The sequence below is a fragment of the Cucurbita pepo genome, chromosome 20, assembly GCF_057944985.1.
Source record: "Cucurbita pepo subsp. pepo isolate OVF chromosome 20, ASM5794498v1, whole genome shotgun sequence".
Taxonomy (NCBI): Eukaryota; Viridiplantae; Streptophyta; class Magnoliopsida; order Cucurbitales; family Cucurbitaceae; genus Cucurbita; species Cucurbita pepo.
This window is the reverse complement of record NC_141817.1, coordinates 4,898,295-4,920,788: the sequence shown is the minus strand read 5'-3', so window position 1 is coordinate 4,920,788 and position 22,494 is coordinate 4,898,295. Positions and strand designations below refer to the sequence as shown.

General features: G+C 37.8%; 1 protein-coding gene across 1 annotated transcript; it reads right to left on the bottom strand.

Moving 5' to 3' along the window:
• Positions 1 to 1,762: 1,762 nt before the first annotated feature.
• On the bottom strand, positions 1,763 to 21,474 carry ELM1 (fission ELM1-like protein (DUF1022)). The gene is made up of 10 exons (XM_023664942.2): positions 21,075 to 21,474; positions 20,488 to 20,726; positions 20,312 to 20,408; positions 15,586 to 15,735; positions 15,338 to 15,464; positions 6,012 to 6,124; positions 5,876 to 5,939; positions 5,678 to 5,771; positions 5,464 to 5,572; positions 1,763 to 2,333 (listed from the first exon to the last, which is right to left on the bottom strand). The coding sequence occupies exons 1-10, from the start codon at positions 21,255 to 21,257 to the stop codon at positions 2,232 to 2,234; spliced, it is 1,278 nt and encodes a 425-aa protein (XP_023520710.1). The 5' UTR covers positions 21,258 to 21,474; the 3' UTR covers positions 1,763 to 2,231.
• Between the last annotated feature and the right edge of the window lie 1,020 nt (positions 21,475 to 22,494).

The window sequence follows — 22,494 nt, the reverse complement described above, 5'->3', positions numbered from 1 at the left end:
CTTCCGCCTGGCTCTGACTTCCGCCTGGCTCTGACTTATGCCTGGCTCTGACTTCCACCTGGCTTTGACTTCCGCCTGGCTCCAACTAGTATCAGAGCTAACGACTGATATCGATCCTAACATTTATGACTTATATTGGAAAGTAATTCTCACGTTTAGCTACACTAAGATATTGATATGTCCTAAGTACGTAGTATGGGTTGATATAGGTGACAGTGAATGTTGAAACATAGCTTTTGAAGTAATTACAGAATAATTACTAACTTCGGCCAAAGGCAACCAAGTGACCTTGTTGTTGAAGTTAGATAATTGGATGACTTAGGATGCTATAGGCTTTGTGACCCTGCATGCACCATCTTATTTTATGTTATGCGTATGTGCTCTATGTATTACATGTGATGCTATGCTATGTATGCATGTGATATCCATTACACTATGTTATGAATAAATTGAAATGCTATGTATGCCATGTAAAGTTTGTGATGGATTATATGATGATTTCCATGTATACATAATGCATATATGTAATATGTCATGGATGAAAGGAAAAAGGGAATGATGTTATTGTTATGCTATGAAGGTAAATCATGGGGATCTCATGCATGTATATGTCATGTGCATCGGGATAATTCTCCATTATGTTATGTTAGTACGGACACGTAACTTCGATATTCATGTTCGTCATGATATCATGGGGCCTTTCCTTTTCTGTGTCGTTTAACGACATGTAACATGTTGTGCACGACATGTCAGGTCAGGAGTACGTCTATGAGCCCGCCTGGTGGATCCATATGTGCGTGCGTGGACCGTGTGTGGGGAAGTATCATACATTCAACCCGGCCCATAACTGGAAAAAGTCCAAGGCCATGTTAAGGTTTTAGAGGATAGGTCTCAATCATGTTATGCATGTGATTGCATTGCTAACCTCAATAGTGGAATGACTTACTGAATATTTCTTAAAATACTTAAGTCACATGCTACTCTTATATTTTTTAGGTAAAGGTATAACGCTAAGTCACATGCTACTCTTATATTTTTGAGGTAAAGGTAAAACGCCTCTACACGAATAGCCGTGAATGCTGAAAATGCCATTAAAGTCAAGATAGGGCAATAACATGCATGGATTTACATTTAATAGTCGATAGGTGGTTTATTTCATTTTTTTATGTTAATAGACTATTATTTCCAATTTCTTGTACAAATTAAATGTGTAAGACTATGACTCCATTTTTAGAGTGTTATTATAAATTTCACATATACTATTTAGAGGTCATAATGTTGTGTTGGGTGTTGTAAGTTCTTATGCGCTTAATTGGCGGAGTTTGGTGTTGTAAGTTCTTATGCGCTTAATTGGCGGAGTTTTAGGTAGCAAAAGACTGGTGGGCTTGTTGGAGGTTTTGGGCATAACGTCGGATCAAGGTAGCTTGCGTGCCAAGCCAATAGGCAAAGGGCCGAAGGAAGCGTGCGCAAAGTCAATCAGGCACCTATCATGTGACCGGTTAGTCCTAAGCAATGTCTTGCACAAAGCGACCCACCTAGAAAAGCTCGCCTTTATGTTAGGAGAAACTAAAATGGACCTTCGATCAGACGCGGGTATTCAATCCCTCCGCCGAGATGTTAAGTGAATTCCTAGGCATTGATGAATGACTGGCCACCTTTTACGTTAAAAGAGCATAAAGTTCGAGTCATAGCTACATGAACCAATACGAATGAGGAATGAGTGTAAGCTTATCTAAAAGATAATAATGGCTGCAAAGCTCAATTAGTAAAGCATGGGCCACTAAACCAATGATTTATACACAGATGTAACTAATTTCCACTAAACCAATGGTCAGTTTCATAGTCGTTTGTTCCAACAGTAGCTACTAACAAAACCATTTAACATTCTGCTTATTTTAAACAAATACAATTAACCCAATTTACAATAAACATATTTTTCACCGTACGGTATAAAAATTTTGCTGATCAAAATCTAAGAGCTGCCAGATCTGTGGAAAAGAGCAAGCCAAAGCCTCTGCATATGATACAAGCCGCACTAACAAACAGCTGCTAGCTTCATTATTCTTATCTCAAGTTTTGTCCAAGAATTGGATTTGAAACCATTAATGCTTGTAGTTCTCTGTTCCTATGTGCACCAGTGTACAAAAGTAATGCTCAAAAGGTGAAGGGGTGCCATTTTTTATGACAAATGAAGCAGTGTGTGTAACGTAACACATATCCACAGACTTCCCCTATGGTCGTATTCTCCAGCCGCGCTTGGCTAATTCATCCCGCACCCGAGTAGCTGCTTCTGCTGTGTCGTTCAGTGGAGGGTAACTCCAGCTCTCCGAGATCTGAAATGTTAAACAGAATATATAAAAGGGGCATCAAACATCCATTAGTCAACATCAGAAGGAATATGAAGCTTTGTCTTAACTAGTTAACTTTTATTTCGCATCAAATAGAAAAGCCACCACATCCAAGATATTCTTTTCAACTTTGTCGCCAAGCAGAGAAGAATGGCCAAATGCTATCAATTATATTGAAAAAGACAAAATCTGTGAGATCTCACATCAACAGATGGGGAACGAAGCATTTCTTATAAGGTTGTAGAAACCTCTCCCTAGTAGACACGTTTAAAAACCGTGAGACTGACGGTGATACGTAACGGACAGAAGCAGACAATATCTACTAACGGTAAGCTTGGGCTATTACAGAATTATACTAGACAAAAGTATCCATCGCTTTCTAGCTCTACAGTGAAAGGAATCTAAAAAAGATATCAAAATTAGGAACTGATACTGAAACATCTTAAGTTTTCCATGGTCCAAGCCTCCAAGGAAAAAGACTGACTCAAACTGAAGAAAATCAAAGTTCTATCCGGGGTATGATAACAAGACAACTGACCTGCCTCAAAAATAGGGAATCTGGAACACTAAAACGTGTAAATGCAAATAGAATCTGATGATAAATTTTCCCAAGTACTGGATAATATAATTAAAGTAGAGACACGTTCGTGTATTAAAAATAGTTCTGCAATCAAGGGGTTTTTAATGAGATTTCTTCATTTATTTCTATGTTCATCTATTATTGTCAATTAAAAAACAGGAAACAGATTAATGTGATCATGGTCTTGATCAAACACGTGGGAATCTAATTAGGTGAGCAGCCCAAGTTGAGCTCAAGAAGAACTTCCAAAGTTGAGCTCAAGAAGAACTTCCAAATAACTAGCCCAACTGCTTGACCTATGGCCCATCGACCCATGCTCGTGTGGCACCCATTAGCTTGGCCAACAAGCCCATCTACACACACACCATATCTACCAAGCATTTAGCCTAGCCCTGCGTGCACACAAGGTCCACCAGGTTGCGTGCATATGTTGGCTCACGAGGTCATCCAATGTCATGGTTATGCTTGTTCAAGGCGTGTTGTTGAGCTAGCTAGAGCCGGAAGACTACACAGTTATGGGTTGAGGGGACCTTTTGCTGACAAAAGGAAACCGATGGCGTGTCCCAAGAGCGAGAGAGCTATGGAAAAAACTAAGACAAGACTGTCACGATACCTTATATAAAACCTTACTTGTTTGTCGTACGGAGAATCAAGGAAAGTTGTTTAACTGCTTGGCTATATAAACCCATAGGAGGCTCCATTCTACCCCTATGCAAGCCTTGTGTTTAGGTTGCATGTTTTGAAGCATTAGATTGATTGGTCACCAAACTTGTGAAGTGTTTTAACTTTGAGATATGAACTAGTTCTCTTATCTCTTTGTCTTTGACCAAAGGTGAATCCGTTAGAACCTTCACCTAGTGTTGATCTAAGCTGATGCAAAGGCGTTGAGGCTTGGGTCTTGTGGATTCAAGGCAAGTTCCTAGTGAACAGTATAACAGATTGTTGGGGAAGTCAATGAGGTGTCAACATGTTTGTCAATGATATCACGTCTTTTAACATCTGCTACTTCTCCCTAATTCTCTCAAAAAATAGAAGAAGACAAAAAAAATATAAGAAGACAAAGACAGTGAAAGAAGGTTCAGGATTATTCTCTTCTCAGCCAGAGCCCTATTTACTCAGGGGCATGAAGGAGTCTTAAAGCAAAGCTAAGGAGCGAAGCAACCGAGTTTACAGTTAGACCAATAGAATAGGTGAAGGAGAGAAGCCCATTTACCTCGTTCCATAAATAAGGCAAGGGAACAGAGGAAAAGAAGAAAGAAGACGACGAAGACAGAGAAGCAATGCAATTGTGAGACTGTAAAGTAAGGGAAAGGAATAACTTGTTTTCCCATGCTAACTTTATGTTCCAAGAATGTGCTTTAAGATTAAGATTAACACTGTTATTGAAATCAATTTCCCTCAGTCATGTGATTACTTACGTTTAAAAATAAATGTAATAAGAACATCAGATTGTGAATTTAATTAAGCAAGACTTAAAAGTTTTATTTAATAACTCAACCAATTATACAAGACCTTTTGATTCCTATTATGTATCTTAAGACATCAGTGTTCCATATTCATAAATCTAGGTTATCAACATCAGCATCAATATATTCCTCGATTTGTCTTAACTGTAAATAGTTTCTTAAAAAAAATCGTTAAGTAGTCCCCCAAAAGATATATCGGTACACCATTTAGAAATGAATAAGCCGTCAACAATATTATATATAACAGAGTATACTTGGATCAACTTACGTAATATGATCTTATATATAACAAGACAAGTCGTAATGAAGTAATATTATACGGCTGACAACTACTCAGTTGAATTGAAGAAGGTGTCTGTAATAGTAGCACAAGACAAACTTTAAGCCAAACAAGATGTAACTGCCCAGGTCCACCCCTAGCAGAACGGTTCTCTTTGGACTTTTCTTTTCGGGTTCCCTCTCAAGATTTTTAAAACGCGTCTGCTAGGGAGAGGTTCTCACACCCTTATAAAGGGTGTTTTGTTCTCTTCCCCAACTAATGTGGGATCTAAGAATCCACCCCCTTCAAGGCCCAGCGTCCTCGCTGGCACTCATTCCTTTCTCCAATCGATGTGGGACCCCCACCAAATCCACCCCTTTCGGGGCCCAACATCCTTGCTGGCACACCGCCTCGTGTCTACCCCCTTCGGGGAACAATCTCCTCGTGGGCACATCGCCCCGTGTCTAATACCATTTGTCATGGCCCAGGCCCACCGCTAGCAAATATCGTCCTCTTTGGGCTTTCCCTTTCGGGCTTCCCCTCAAGGTTTTTAAAACACGTCAGTTAGGGAGAGGTTTCCACACCCTTACAAAGGGTGTTTCGTTCTCCTCCCAACCGATGTGGGATCTAACACAAGAACACTAAGATGAGATAATTTCAGAATATTCGTTCCGTTCTCCATGCTAGCATTTAATTTTGTAACAATGAGTTAATTAGATCACGCATTCAAAGAAGGAAAAAACATCGAGAGACATGTATCAGCGTGGTCACTAAGTATGTGAAGCATCATGGAATTAAAAAAACACTTACATCCTCAGTGCCTGTGAATGGGCGGATGACTCCTCTCTCCTTCAAAGATTTGTGGAACGCTGAATACTTCCACTTACAGCGCTCAGTTCCAATGACATAGACAGGCTTCCTGCAATTATAACACAGGAATTATCAACACACCAAGGTATAAACTGTGACTAAAACACTGAAAAAATGAAAGCAGGGGGATTAATCGTGAGATGGACAATCATACCCAGTACTGCAAACCTCACTTATCATGCTAACCGAATCTGCGGTTACAACAAATGCATCTGCCCAAGCTAAGTGGCCCAAGTGTGGATTTGGCTCTGACGAATATTAATATTGAATTACTGAATTAAATTTGCAAAAATGGCAACAATACTTCAAAACTACAGACGAACTCAATAAACTCATTTCATAGAAAACGAACCTTGTCCGTCCCAGATGTAAACTTTTGGATTATCCCCAAGTTCTTTCACAACAACGTTATATACCTGTCAAGAAAAGAATAACGTATAAGAAAGGTCACAGATGGATATTACTAAGATTTTTGTTCTCAACACTACCTTCTCAGGAGTTCTGTCTGAGAAGGATATTCTGACGCTTCCACAGCTTGCAAGAACACTCAGCAAACCGGTTACCAGCTGCTTTGCAAGATCCACACCATATCGACAGCTACCTGCAGAAATCATATTATAATTCAAAAGCATGTTATCTATTTATTCTCTATTCACATGATCTCACCAACAAAAATGCAGTGAAAATTCTGAGACTTATGACTTGTGTATACAAATTGTAAATTAATTCAAACCCGTGGTTCTACTATTGATCTGGATTGAAATTTGAGAACGTCAATATATCTCCTCTTCTACACTTAGACACTAGAAACTATCGTACTCCTATTTCATTACTTGTATCCAGTAAGCAAAATGAAGAGAAAATAAAGAAAAGAGGGCACAAGGCGCCAGTATAACCCCCTAGGCAATTTTCCCTCGCATATTTAATGAACAAAACGAGAAAAAAAAAAAAAAAACAAAAACAAAATAAACAGATATAAGGCATATGGAAAAAGAAGATAATAGCTATAAATCATGGATGATAAATGTTTCCCGACATTGCCTAAGCAGCACAATTAGAAAGACCACCCTAAATTCTGCATTGACTTCAGCTATTGTTCTGCTTTGTAAACAAATCCCTCAAGATTCCCTACTACCATTCCTAACATTCACAGCCTTGACAAAGCAGGTTAAATGCCAGCACTGTGACTCCCTCCAAAATTACAAACACAAACAGCAAAGCAATGAAGGTTTCTCAACAGTATATGACTTTATTTATTATTATTATTATTATGATCGAAATGAAAGGAGCAAAAGCTCCCAACACCAACTGGTGGATTACATGAGAGATGTAACGCCCCAAATTTTCTTATCCTAATTAGTGACGTCATCCATACACGGCTAGCTATGCCATCTCTGGGTAGTGTTGGATGTGTGGTACTTCTCCACACACGGCCCATGTACGCGCACATAGACTCACCAGGCGGGCCTAGCTTGGTCGGGCACAATGTATTACACGTCAACGGACACCACCGAACAGAAAAGACCCGCATGATATCATGGTGAACATAAATATCAAATTCATACTTTTATGATATAAAGAGGAAGTATCCCGATGAAAATGACATACAAATATACATGAGATCCCATAACTTACATTACATGGCATATTACGTAATATGAAAATACGTTCCAATTCCATAAGCATTTCATAACATAACTCAATCATGCTACATGTACACATGGCAACATTCATCACTATCATGGCAAATAATATTAGCATATCAACCATAATTTTTTATAACATCAACAATCAACATAATCCATGCATCACATAGTCATATCACATAAAATATGGTGCATGCAGGGGCCACAGGGCATGCATCATCATACAACACATAATAAGCTAACTCCAACCGTAAAGTCACTTGCTTGATGGCCTTGGCCGAAGTTACTCACAACAAGCTAATTCCAACGGCTAACTACATCCTATAAGAACCACATAATATATTTAGGAACTTTTCATAACGTATCCTAGTTAAACCGTTAATTATCAAGGTGAACCCCTAACACAATCTTTTTTTTACTATTAAGAGCCATACTGACCTCAGAGGCAAGAACGGCTTTGGAAGGGCCGAAAACCAAGACACTTCCTTACTTCCACTCGATTCTTCCACCGAAATAGAAACCCTAACGTTCCAAGAAACCCTCAAAATACTCGGTGAACCAACCCACTCGATTTCCTTTTAAAAGCTCTCAATTTTCCGTTCTCTCAAACACACTCAGCCAAATTCGGGACAAAAAAATTTCAAGACTGCTGAAAGATCGTGCATAGAGATATAAAAGAGTCTAAAATGTTTTTCATTAAGACAATAATTGTCTTGCCGAAATCACACATATTTTCTGGCGAGAATAAATGTTACAGCATAATATCCTGTCATTTTTTAAATAAAAAATAAAATCTTAAAAATAAAGAAAAATCTAAACCTCCTAAAAAAGACTTTCGTCCTCGAAAGTCTCTATAGCAAGAAAACTCTGGATACTTCTCTCTTATCTCATTGTCTCGTTCCCATGTAGCCTCCTCCATTAGTTGGTTTCTCCACCACACCTTGACAAATGCAATGTTTTTGGTGCGTAGAGTCTTTACCTTGCAAGCCAAAATTCCCAACGATTTTTCCTCATAGCATAAGTCTTCTGCCACACCCAAGGCCTCATAATCTATCACATTGTGTACAGTTGAGAGTAATGGTGGTAGGGCTAACCTATACGCAACGGGTCCATTCCTCTCCAAAATTTCAAAAGGTCCTCTAAATCAAGGACTCAGCTTGCCTTTGCGTCCAAACCTTAAGACACTTTTCATCAGGGCCACTTTCAAGAATACCATGTCGCCCACTTCAAACTCTAGATTCCTCCGTCTTGAGTCCGCATAGCTTTTTTGTCTACTCTGAGCAGTGCACATCCTTTCTCTGATCTTTTGCATCGTCTTATTCGTAACTTGGACCAATTCGGAACCCACAAACTCACACTCCCCTACCTCATCCCAGCACAATGGTGTTCTACACCGTTTTCCATATAACGTGTCGTCTGATAACTATTATTATAAGCAAAATGCAGCTTCGAATCCCAACTACCAACGAAGTCAAGCACACAAGCACGTAACATATCCTCTAAAATTCCAAGTAAAATTCCATGAGATGCACGTAACTTGATTTTTAAGATTTTATTTTTATTTCCAAAAATGACAGGATATTATGCTGTAGCATTTATTCTGGGCGGAAAATATGCGTGATTTCCGGCAAGACAATTATTGCCTCGATGGAAAACGTTTTAAACGCACAACCTTTCAGCAGCCTTGAAACAATTTTCTCCCAAATTTGTCTGAGTGTGTTTGAGAGAACGGAAAATCGAGAGCTTTCGACAGGAAATCGAGTGAATTGGTTCACTGGGTATTTTGAGGGTTTCTCGGAATGTTAGGGTTGCTATTTCGGAGGAAGAATCGAGTGGAAGCAAGGAAGTGACATTGAAACCGTTGTGTGTTCGTCAGAATAGGTGGAGGGTGTTGTGCGTCGGCGGAATCGAGGAGGCAGATCGATTAGGGTTTCGCTGTCTTTCGGGTTAGGAAGACGAAACGTTTGGATTGGGTCAAATACCCACAAACACAGCCTCACGCTCTGCCTCCGATCTCAGCTCAAAGCTCGGACAAAGAATCAGGCCACGTTTCATTGGCAGCCCAATACTCAGCCTACAGACGCGCACCCAACATTCGGCTCCGCACACGTACACAATTCGGCTCGGCTCACACGTGCACGAAGTCGGCTCGACACAATATATTGTATCTAGGTTTTTGGCCCTTCCGAAGCCGTTTCTGCCCTTGTTTTTGCCTCTGAGGTCAGTATGGCTCTTAATAGTCAAAAACAGATTGTGTTAGGGGTTTACCTTGATAATTAACATGAGGTTTAACTAGGATACATTACGAAAAGTTCCTAAATATATTATGTGGTTCTTATAGGACATAGTTAGCCGTTAGAATTAGCTTGTTGTGAGTAGCTTCGGCCAAGTCCATCAAGGCAAGTGACTTTACTGTTGGAGTTAGCTTATTATGTGTTGTATGATGGTGCGTGCCCTGTGGCCCCTGCATGCACCATATTTTATGTGATATGACTGTGTGATGCATGGATTATGTTGACTGTTAGATGTTATGAAAAGTTATGGTTGATATGCTAGTATTATATGCCATGAAAGTGATCAATGTTGCCATGTGTACACGTAGCATGATTGAATTATGTTATGAAATGCCTATGGAATTGGAACGTATTTTCATATTACGTAATATGCCATGTAATGTAAGTTATAGGACCTCATGCATATTTGTATGTCATTTGCATCGAGATACTTCCCCTTTATGTCATAAAAGTATGAATTCGATATTTATGTTCGTCATGATATCATGCGGGCTTTTTCTGTTCTGTGGTGTTCAGCAACGTGTAATATGTTGTGCCCGACCAAGATCGGCCCAAGGGGTACGTATACGAGCCCGTCTGGTGGGTCTATGTGCGCGTACATGGACTGTGTGTAGAGAAGTACTACACATCCAACCCTACCCAGAAAGAAAAGTACCCAAGGTCATGTAAAGTTTACCAAAGTTAGGCCCCACTCATATGTTGCATGTGTTTGCATATCTAACCCCAACAATGGGGTGACTTACTGAGTATTTCATAAAATACTCAAGCCACGTGCTACTTACATTTTTCAGGTAAAGGCAAGGCACCAATGTACGGTTGACGGTGGAGCTAAGGTTACCATGGAAGTTAATGAGATGGCATAGCTAGCAGTTTATGTTTTTATTTGGGTTTTACGTTAAATCGTTGAATATTTATTTTATCTCAATTTTCAGGATTCAGTTACTGGATGTCTTCGTTTCGGAGTTATGTTTAGTTCGGATTTTGAACCTTTATGTAAGACTGGTATTGTTTTCAAGACTATTTATGTTGTATTTTCCGCTTAAAGATTTATGCATGTATAGATGACTTCACTAATTAGGTTAAGAAAATTAGGGCGTTACATGAGGACTTTCAAATTAGAAAAATCAGAGGAAGGAGGATAACGCTGACACAAATACAAAAGAATGAAAAATAAACAAATCCATAAACCTACAAAAAAAGAAGTAAAGGAATCTCTGAAAAGTCTTCATTCCTCTCCCCCAAAGAAACCAAAGGAAAACTTTGTTGAGAACATCAAAAGTGGAGGCAACGAAATCACAGATGCAATCTCGTAAAGCCAAAGACCAACCAAAAGCTTGTAGGATGATGGCTCAATAAGTGGAAGAAAAAGAGCAATGTAGAAAAGGTGACCCAGATATTGAGACTGAGAAACACACATAATACACCAAGAAGGGGAGAGATTCATAGAAGGCATACGCCATTGAAGGTGATCAGCTGATTAATAGCTCCAAGATTGAGCTTCCAAATAAAATTTTAATAATCTTCCTTGGATAAAAATCTGATCAAATCACCCTTTAAAGACTACTCAAATGAGGAACAAGAGAATCCAACAAATGTGTTGGATGGATCAAAATCATTTACGCCCATGCAGCTGTTTCCAAATCATTTACGTTTCGACAAATATATAGATTCCAGGTACTTTTTTAGACTATCCAATGATCACTGACTGTAATTTGAGGTTGAGCAGTTAAGCGAAGGGAGCGAAAACCAAGGAGAGAATCCCACAACTGAGTCGGGATTCATGCCAAAAAGAGGTAGATAAACAATTGTGAGGTAGATAAACAATTGTGAGGTAGATAAACAATTGTCCAAACATCTAGCAACTCTGCTATAAATAAGGTCAGAAGTAGAGCTAATGAAATTGCCCAATCATCTTGTTTTGTCCATACACGTTTAGAGGAAGATTCATCACTTCAATCCTCCTCCATAAGTCAAAGCATCTTGTTGAAGGGTGATTGTCATCAATGGGAGAAAACACATTCATCGTTTACCGATGAAAATCCAATATGATTTGCCATAGAGGGAACATGCAATTGTTGATGATAAACATGAAGCATGGTCTTGTTATTCTTAAAATGATTGATAGTACAACATGTGGTTTAGAGAGGCAAAGATTGATTGACGTATACGAGGTTGATCGTCATGTTGATTGCAACACCGGAGAATGATGAACCTCTTTCATTCCTCCCGACCTTGAGGCTCTTGTAATGGTGGCGTGTGGGGAGGAGGTTCAACAAGGATTGATTGATGTAAACTTGTTTTGTCCATATGTTTACTGGAAGATTCATCAGTTCAATCCATCCTCTCCATAAGAAGTCATAGCATTTATTTTTTTAGTAAGAGATAATTTCATTGATGATTAAAACTCACAAAAGGAATGTAATATCCATGATGTTTACAAAAGACCTTCCCACTCTACAATGAGGGAGGTATAACTCTAGGAAGAAAAAATATTAGACAATTTACACCAAGAGATAGCTTGATAAACAAAATTGTCGAAGAGCTTTGTATAAATCTGTTTTTTCCATAGATATTCTTTGATTTCTTTCTTTCCATTGATTCTAAAAGAAAGTCATGATGAGTTTTTTCCATAGACTTTTTCATTCTTGAAGGATGGTACGATAAGGCCATGTCCAATAAATCCTTTGCCTCCTTAGGAAATGTGATGTCATCCGAAAATATTGAGAATCATTATCTAGAAAGTTTGAGCGTATGTGCATCACATAAATAAGTGCTTTTGTGATTCGCTTTCTTTCTTGTATAATGGACACCAATTTGGAAATAGAGTCATGTCGAGCATTCTTTGTTGAAGATTTTCACTTGTGCTAATGGTTTTATACACTATTTTCCAAAGAAAGAACTTCACTTTTTTAGGTTAATCATAAACATGAAGCATGGCCTTGTTATCCATAAAAGGATTGATAGTACAACGCATGGTTGGAGAGGCAAAGATTTATTGACATATACTAGGCCAATCGTCATGTTGATTGCAACATTGGAGAATGATGAACCCCTTCTATTTCTCCCAACCTTGAGGTTCTTGTAATGTTCGCGTGTGGGGAGGTTCAACAAGGGAATCCATCTTTGATGTATTTCTTTGGAGGTGGTACTTTGTGTGGGAGGAGAGTGGCGACGAGCCTGAGTTAGGTAATCAGAGATCAATCAATAAAAAGAAAACCAACTTTGCTTATTGGATTTTGGTGGAATAAGGCTTCATTGGCAGCAGCCGAAGTGCTGCAGTTGATTTAATTCCACAAAATAGTCATTCTTGTTATTAAGCTTTTCCAACTAGAGGACAATCTTCGGATCTGAATTCTCTCAAGAATTTGTAGGTGCATGGGTCATTGCCTAGGGTGTGGAAGGATGAGGCTAGCCAATTGAGGGGCAAAGAGTGGAACGAAACTCTGGTATGCCAAGTATCTTAGCTCAGCTCCAAATGGTAATGATCATCAAAAGCAATGGCAAAGGTTTTCCTATCAATGGTGATGGACCAGGTGGAGTGATTCCAAGGGAGTGATTTAGTGGTGGAAGTCATGGTGACCGAAAATGTTTAGGTATGGGAGGAAAGGGAAAGAGGGAGAGAGGTGGTATACGAATTATTTGTTTATTTATATCCTTTATTCATGAGTAATATAGGTGTTAAATTTAAAGCATTAGTTGTTCACATAGTGTGAAAAATTATGTTTCTGCAAAATGCAAACTTACCTTTTTGACTCTAGTCTGTTTTTCACACCAGTCGGTGTTAGAGCGAAAAGAAAACCTACCAACACAATTCAGGATTGCATGCTAGTATAAACACTTCAATAAAAGTTCTTATTTTGTTTGATGTTAGACCCTCGGTGCATCTTTTTGTCCAATGCTCTTTCTCCTATGCACAGTGTCTCTGTACTCTCCAGCATGCCAAAAGGTTTTCTCCTTTCAAAACCGTAGTACACAAACTGGTCCAGCGCAAAGAATGACAACAATTTGTCTGCGCGTTTGCACCATCCAAATAAGCTTGCATCATTATCAACCATCCATATTTGAACTGCACGACTATTGGAGGATTCACCGTGCCTTGTCTGAGCAGTCCAGTGGTGTCCTTGTTTGCCACTGATCACATCTGGTCAAAACCATACATCTAACCTAAATGCAACAATGTTTTGGAGTAACATCTGAATTAACTTTCTTTACTGTAGTTGAGATTTCTCAAAATGGGACCATTAATCCCTACAAGCATTCTATCCAAAGAATCGCCATTCAATTAAATGGATGCAACTTTCATGGTAAAATGTTGTATATTCATGGACCATTAGTTCTTCTCTTACTTGTAGTTGATCTTCGCCCCTTTAATGTTTTATTACTTTCAAAATATTGAATACAAGAAGTTCGAAGATTCTGATTTGGAATCCAAAGTTAGTTTGCATAGAATTGGCTCGGATTTATGTTTTTGATGATATCATTGTGGAAGATTCTTTTGATGAGACTCTTCATTTGGGGTACTCAATGAGGAAATATGGTTGTTTCTTCAAGCAACAAGACTATTCTGACAAAATATACAGGGAATGCTTCTCCATTGGGTTTAAAAGATTCTCTGCTCCTCAATAATTGTTATCTTCAGCTTCAGAAAATTCCACCATTTTCAAAAGGTTAAGCTTGTTTGGCAGCTCAGCCAACTAGTAATTTCATTGGGGCAGAAATTGCATAGGACAAAGCTTCTATAGTTTCTTTTTGGTTTTTCCTGATTATTGTGTGGGTTTTTTCCTTTGCCGCCAAATGAAGTTACAAAAAACTTCTCCAAACGGAAATAAGATAGATTAAAGATTAATCCTTGAAATTTGATCTAGTTTTACACCAATAGAAATTCAAAATAAATAATATGCTTGATGATGGTATGGATCTTCCTTGTAGTTGAAAGTTCTAGCATTCCGCTCATTCCAAATTATCCAAATAAGCACCCTGTTGATTTGTAGCTAGATATTCTTCTTGTCCTTCAAACAGGACAGTAATAGACCAACTGAAAACAATGAGGAAACGGGACCAGATACCTGTAACAAAGGGGAAATCGTTGAAGCTAAAGTGTTGAGAAGCTTACTGGTTCCATCAAGGTTAATCATGGTTTTACGAAAGCTTTAGAGCTTCTTGGCCTAAGCATGGATAGGGTATCATTTGGTTTGTGCTTCACATAATAGTTTCGAATTCGCAGAAAGCTTCTTCTTCCAGTTGAATTTCAAAGCTTCAAAGGAGAAACTAGGTTTATTTCCTAGAGATGGTAGCAGCCCTCTTTGCTGATTCCTTCCAGTTACTTTGAGCATTTTCTGCTGTTTGTTGGATACATTTTTAGATGTTTATTTCGTTGTTCTTCAAATGCTTAATTCTCATGTATTTTTTGGGCTTTTCAATTTTGGGTTGATTTTGTCTTTCTTTGTTCCCAATTAGGAACTGGTATCCTTGAACATTTTTTTTCCTTTTAATTCATCAACCAAATTTGTTTCTGTTCAAACATATACATATAATATTTCTCAAACCTAGTTAGTCTTTGAAATGTTTTCCAAAAAAATGCATAATTAATATAATGTCAATGACCGACCAAAATTCAGTCAAAGACATACCAACTGCTGAATCTACTCATGCAGCATAATACAAAAACAATCATTCAGCCTGCTATATAGACACTCGTACACTAGGGCTAATAATATAACTTTCGCAATAGCAAATAAACAAGGAATAATAATTTTTATAGGAAAGTAATAATTGTAAACAAGGTATAGTTGATGTTTTAAAAACAAAGAGAATGAGGAATAACGGAAAATTTGATTGAACAAGTATGACGGCCCAATATTAAGAAAAACTCACTTGTAGGCCCTCCAATGTTGACCACCAATAAGGGTTTTGGAAGAGGAGCAAATGCATCATGCCATGCACTAGCTGCACTACGTAATGTAGCAAAATCAATCCGATGCAGGGCTCCAACAGTCAAGACCTAATTTTTGAAAATTTTAGAACAGACTGATTTTGTTAATGGAGAGAAGGGAGCATGACATTATAAGCCTAAACATTGATTTTGAAAAAAAATAAGAGATATTTATGGTCAGCACACTTACCACATGCTGATCTGGAGGTTCGCGTGGAGTTATCCACTTCCTTATAAATCGAGGAACTTGCTCTTGTGCTTGAGGAGTTAAAGGATAATAATCATGATGAGGGGTAATGACCATGTCAAACCGATTCAAATGCAACCTTGGATGTTGAATCTGACCCCAAAAGAAAAAATATAAAAAATATATATAAGAACTCAAAACTTAATTCTGGCCTTACAAAGATATCCATGAATAAAAATACACAAAAATAATAAAAGAGAAACTTGTGCACTACATTAAAAACTATGCAAACTTTGAAGTTTTTTCAATCTGGACATATTCAATAATGCGAGAGTGTGCTTCTACAAATTTGTAATAGCACAAAGCACAACTTTTATTATGATACAAATAGGAAGCGATGCAAAAAAAAAAAAAAAAAAAAAAAAAAAAAAAAAAAAAAAAAAACCCATAAGAGATAATGAAACTCAATAAACCAAGAAGTCGTGTTGTGTCAAAAAACTGAATTATAAAAGAAAATTGAATTAAAAGAACACCAAGAAATCGTGTTGTGTCAAAAGTACAAAAAAAATTGAAATCTAAAAGACTTATATCTTCAAAAGTTTATCATTCTTTGGGCTTGGAAGAAGGTCATTGCTAGCATTTATGGAGTGTCCCCCAAGGTTGGATGACTATTGACTTCAAGAAGAAGAAAGGAGATACACTGTGAGCTGATATTGCAAATAAGTACCTCCTCCTTTGAGCATTTTGCATGATTTTTAAAGCTGGTTGTGGTAAAAACTATTGATTCTGAGACGACATTTGGATTGAGATCTCCCTATGAAGACTTGCTTCCCGAGTATTTAAGTTGTCTCTTGCAAAATGTAAGCTTTAGTTGCTGACTGTTGAGATGATAGTAACCAAACCTAGAATTGGGGCTTGAGAAGAGGGCTCTTTGGAGAATTACATAGTAAGGTGGCCCTAGTGGAAAAGTTGAGCTCAGTGCAGATGGGAGAGGCATAAAATCGTATTTTGTGGCACTTGAAGGCTCCAGTATACTCTTGTAAGTCTGCTTTTTAGAGTCTTGCGTCTGAAACCTCTAAGGTCAATTTATCCCTGACTGGGACAGTTTAAAAGCATACAAACCCCACTTTTGGTCTTTGGCCCGTAGGAGTTTAAATACCGATGACAGAATCCAAAGGAAATTAGAAGGTGGTCTTTGTCACCTGCAAGTTGTAGAATGTGCTTGAAAGAGGCAGAAGACATTGATCACCTCTTCCTCCATTGCAATTTTGCTTATAGGTCATAGAACTTCTCAGCTGAAAGTTTAGGATTATCGTTTTGTATACCTAAGAAAATTGATGACTGTTCAATGAAAGGTTTTCTTGTGTGGAATTTGAAAAGGAAAGCTAAGGCGATGGGTAGTTGCATCTTTAGAGCTATTTTGTGGCACATTTGGAAGAATAGGAACGGTAGATACTTTGACGATAAGTCTTCTAACTCTTATAGTTTTATGACTTTTTGTAATCTTGTACAAAATATGGTGTCTTGGTAGGTATCTGTACACAAGAAATTCTTTTGTAAATGACCTCTTGACAATTATTAGCGATTGGAAGACTCACTCTATAGCTTTGTTTGGGGGGTTCCCTCTACCCCACCCTTAGGTTGTTTATGTTCTTTTGGAATATAATCTTTTGAATATTATTATCGAAAAAAAAAATTATCTTTCTTGTCCTTCCAGAATGTGCCACAAAAGTGCTCTGGTTGCAGGGTTCCACAAAACCTTTGCTTTGCCCCTAAAAATCCATGCATTTAAGTCTTTTATAAGCCAGTCATCCATTTTCCAAGACAGGTACGCGATACCCCCATTTTACCACAAATAAAGTGTCAAAGTTTTAGGCGTAAATGGGCAGTGTAAAAACAGATGACCTAGTGATTCTTTGTCTCTTAAACACGATCTACAGGTAGACATGAAAAGAGCCCAAGAGAAAACTTCCATTACAGCTTATCATCAGTATTGAAGCTTCTGTAAGCCATAGACCAGAGAAACATTTTACATTCTTTGGGCTTCTGCCGTTCCAAATCAACTTTATCAGCAAAATACGGTCAGTTAAATAGGTTAAAGAAAGCTGATTTTTCTGTATAAATGCCTGATCCCAAAATCTGATGTTAAAACCATTGCCAACTTGAAAATTGAGAGCCTCATTAATGACATCTTACATTTTACTATGCTTTCCAACATTTCCTGTTATTATGTTCAGTTTCCTTCCAATTGTCTCCATTCAATTCAAGCCCACAATTGATCTTCCATCGAGCTTCTTCCTTTTTCACAAGCGCTGGCAATCCATCCCAAATAAACATTCCATACAAACAGTTCAAATGGTTGCTTCTTGTGGGTCCTCCTTGCTCAAGGCTCGTTCCACTAGAGACTTGAATATTAATAACTGAGGCTTGATCGAGTAACACCTACCCACCGGAGGTCACGTATTCAAATCTTTGTGTGAGCTTGATAGAAAAAACCCTTCATATCTCCAAAGTTTGGGCCTAAAGGCTGGCACAAACTTTGGTAACTTAGGCTCGGTCCAACTTCTCATTAGTTTCTTTTTGCCAGTTCACAAGTAACAAATGAACTCCACGAAACACTCCAACACAAGTGCTCCCACCTCCCCAGAAAAACATATGCATGCGTATGCATGTGAAAAACATTTGTTCAGTCTTTGGAGAACCAAATATCTAGTTTTGTTCCAATAAAATCCAAAAGCTCCGAGCATTCACAAGCTGTTTGACCATTTCTCTATCTTCAACCATCGCACCTACAATCATCTTATATACTAATAAAGCCGCCCTTTTTTCAGACACAAGTCTCTTCAGTTATGCCCATTGGCGTCTTTTTTCTTCTTTCTTTCTTTCTTTCTTTCTTTCTTTCTTTCTTTCTTTCTTCTTCTTTTTTTTTTTTTTTTTTTTCCCTTCTGGCTCCTAAGATTTTTGAGGGAAGACCCTTATTCACCTCAAACTAAATTTTAATACAAGCTTTGCTCCTCGCCAAAAGGTAAGAAAATGAAGGAACAATACTAAATTACAGGCAACAATATTCACCAAGAATCAAGAGTATAAATACCTAGAGGACTAAGTCACATTTCTCTAGTGACTGTAATGTACATCTTGGGAAAAGCATTCTACTAGCTAACTGAGTTTTTTAGGCGGGTCCCACTTGGTTATATGTTTTCAAGAAGAAGTTGAAATAAAGGCTTTGTATGATTAAGACTCCTTGCACTAACAGAGGGGGCGACAAAAAGCTCCTTTCAAACTTCTAAAGCCATCAAACAAAGACCAAAAAAAAAAAAAACATGTAGAAAAAAGAGTCATTGACTTAACCCATGCTAACAATAACAAACGTCATACAAAAGATTTAAGAGCAGAAAGGCCTTAACCTAGAAAGGGAAAAACTTAAAATAGTTATTGTTCAACTTCACCATGATACATGGCTCCATGTTGTGGAGCTTACTTCAAAGCCACTTGCCAAAAGACCCACACCTATCTCTAACAAATGTGAAGCAATCCAAAGTTGTGGAGGTTCCTAGTCCTAATGTATCTTCATAAACATACATAACAAGGCCTTCTGATGTTTAGACCACACCTCCACTTGAACTTCCACAAGAAACAAAGAGTAAATGCCAACTCTTCTTCACAATCAATACTCAATAACCTAGCTTCATACTTGTCAACACAATTAGGCATCGCCCTAACGGCTAGAAAATTATCCACACTCTCACATAACTAAAGAGCAAGAACTTTGTACCAATCATCATGGAAATATCTCCTAACAATCCTATCAAGACTCTCAACAAATATAATGTCATACAAAGTTCAGCCTTCAATTACATGCACAAACTCCTCGATAATAGAATAATCTTAACTACCAACCTCCAAAGCATGAGAACATGAAACAAGAGCAAGGGGTGATTGACAAAAAAAAGGGGGCAAAATTTCAAATAAAGAAGAAACTTGATTCCCCCTTTAAAGACACACAGAGAGAGAGAATAATAGGTTTTTCCTCATGTGAAAAAACTTTTAACACAATTACAGTACTTTCAAGTTTACTTAATAAGCTCTTTCTCTAATGTTCCAATGCAAGGGCAATGTACATAATTTCACACAAAAAGAATAAACTCCTCCTCTAAGAAGGTTAGTCAAAAGTCTTCTCTCCCTCTCACTTAAGGCTACTGTTGCTAAAAAGCCTAAAATGGTTAAGTTGAAGGATTGCCAAGAAAACTGTCCGGCATCTCATGCCAAGAAACTTTTCATCCCAATCAATTCACCCCTACTAGGATGACATTCCCCTTATTGCCATTATCATCCATCTTCATAATTTATTGTTTTTAATGGAGAATCCAACTTCAGATAAGATAAATAAAAGAAACAACATGAGATTTACACACAATAGAGCCCAGATTAAGAAAGCTGGAAAATACTGACAAAAATAATCTCAAAAAGATGGGGAAAAAAAGGATAATTATGAAAGGTTTTAGTCAAAAACATCCAAAGGGAGCAATTGAAACGTGTCAAACTCCAAACCTCCTTGCAGGACTCCTCTAGAAACCCTGTTTCTCCTCTCCAACTAAATACTCGATAGAATTGCAAAAAGAAGTAGCTTGTGAAAGAACTTTTCAACTTCCATAATGGTCATCAAACATATCCCTTAGCCAAATACAAGTAACATATGAAATAGAACAAAGAAAGATAGTTATCATACTTGCACCACAAAAACATTCTCTTTTGCCATGCGTCTGATGGAACTTGCAATAGTTATGGTATCCCTACCAGATGCAACCACCAATAACGGTCCATCCCTGGAAATATACAAGCACACATCATAAATCAAGTCCAATAATCAAATTTCCCATAAAAATATTCCGGAAACGAATTTACTTTTCATAAGTCTCCTTAGCCATCGATACAATATGCTTCAAGTCAGCTTCTAAAATGCAGGACAAGCCCATGCTTCCACCATTTTCTGAAGATAGAGGCACAAGTTTTGTCCTTTTGGATCGCAACAAAATCCGAGTGTAAACACCTATCTGGATCATGATATAATCTAATCGTTTGTGAAGAGAAACGGGAAGCCAGTGGAGCCATTCATTTATTCCTCCTCTAGGCCTCGTAACCCGCTGCATTTGAGGGGAACACGTATAAGATAAGAATTGTTAGTCTCGGGATTTCACTATACAAGCCTTCAAATACTTCAAAAAAAAGGTCATGAGCAGTTCTAGTTTTAGGATTTACTAAGGATATCAAACCTGGAAATACAGAAGTTGTTTCTTACTATTAGATTAACATAACAACCAGTCCCATATGCAAAGTAACGCAGTGCACTTAACAACAACAAAAAAGAAAAAACGACGCATTCCACAAGCAATACATAGAGCTTCAATTAAACAGTTAACTTCAATAACTTCAATTACAAAAACAACTAGACCACTTCCAACCCTCGAAAAAGATGAATTCGCAGAACTTACATAGAGCACATGCTTGTCAGCCAGGCCAAGCGCCTGAACCAAACCGATACACTGATTCTCAGAACCGGAAGACCCATTACCGATGACAATCGCCCGCCTAATAACGCCATAAACCCCGCCTTCAAATATATCTGCCTTAACCATGGTAGGGCTCGGTGGCTCCGGCAGCCGTATCGGCCTCATCGATCACAATAGGATTATTTCAATGAATCCACAAAATCTTGCAAGCAAATATCAACTTTGGAAGAACAAATGTAAAGAGGAAATCGAAATTGAGATGAAATTCGGAAGGAAGAGAAGAAAAAAACTTGCGCAATACTTCAGAACAACGACGGCGAGAGTTCTCCCTTCGACTAGGCTTGCGTGTGTCTTACTTTTCTTCCCGCATTAGGATTTTTTTTTTTTTTTTTTTTTTCCTTTGTTTCTTGAAAAATTACACTTCTGGCCCAAATAGTTTTTATGTTTAGAAAATTGACCCACATTTTACAATTAATTTTAAACATGCCCGTTATTGGAATGGGATAGAAGATTATATTGACTTTCATTATTTTATTTATTCATTAATTATTAAGTTGTTTTTTCCTTTTATTAATTACTTAAAAATTTTAATTACTTTTTTTTTTCTTTTGCTGTTTTTCTTAAATTTAAAAATTACTTCAGCAAATTTTATGTTCTCCATTAATTTTATATTTTGTTTTTTTATTGTATATTGAAATAATTTTATCAACCAATAATAATTTACAATAAAATCGTGAATTAAATTATAGAAAATGTTTCTGGTATCTTCAAATGATAAAATATCGTTAATACTCTCGACCTTTAAACAAAGACGACCGAGTTTTAGATTAATATCATTTACTAATCTCCTGCCACTTGAACATTCTTTCGCCGTAATTGTTTGGGGTATTCACGTGTTGGGGTGGGTTAGAAAAATATTTTGGACCGAGAATTTTGGTTAGTTGAGTTGACTACTTAAATAACCCAAATAGATTTTAGGGCCCAACACAATTTAATTAAAATTATACTTATCCCTGATAAAAATTATATTAATAACTAAAATTTCATGAAGTTCAAATATCAAATATTTAAATGTGACAACCTAACACTAGCACATTGATTACAAATTATTGTGTGATGTCCCACATTGGTGGGGAGGAGAACAAAACATCTTTATAAGGGTGTGGAAACCTTTTCCTAGCATATGGCGTTTTAAAGCCTTGAGGGGAAACCCAAAACGGAAAACCCATAGAGAACAATATCTGCTAGCTGTGGATCTGGGGGCATCACAAATGGTATCAGAGCCAGAAATCGGACGATGTGTCAGCCTTCTCGCTGTTCCCCGAAGGGTGGTAGACACAAGGCGGTGTGCCAGTAAGGACACTGCGCCCCAAAGAGAGGTGGATTTGGTGGCGGTCCCACA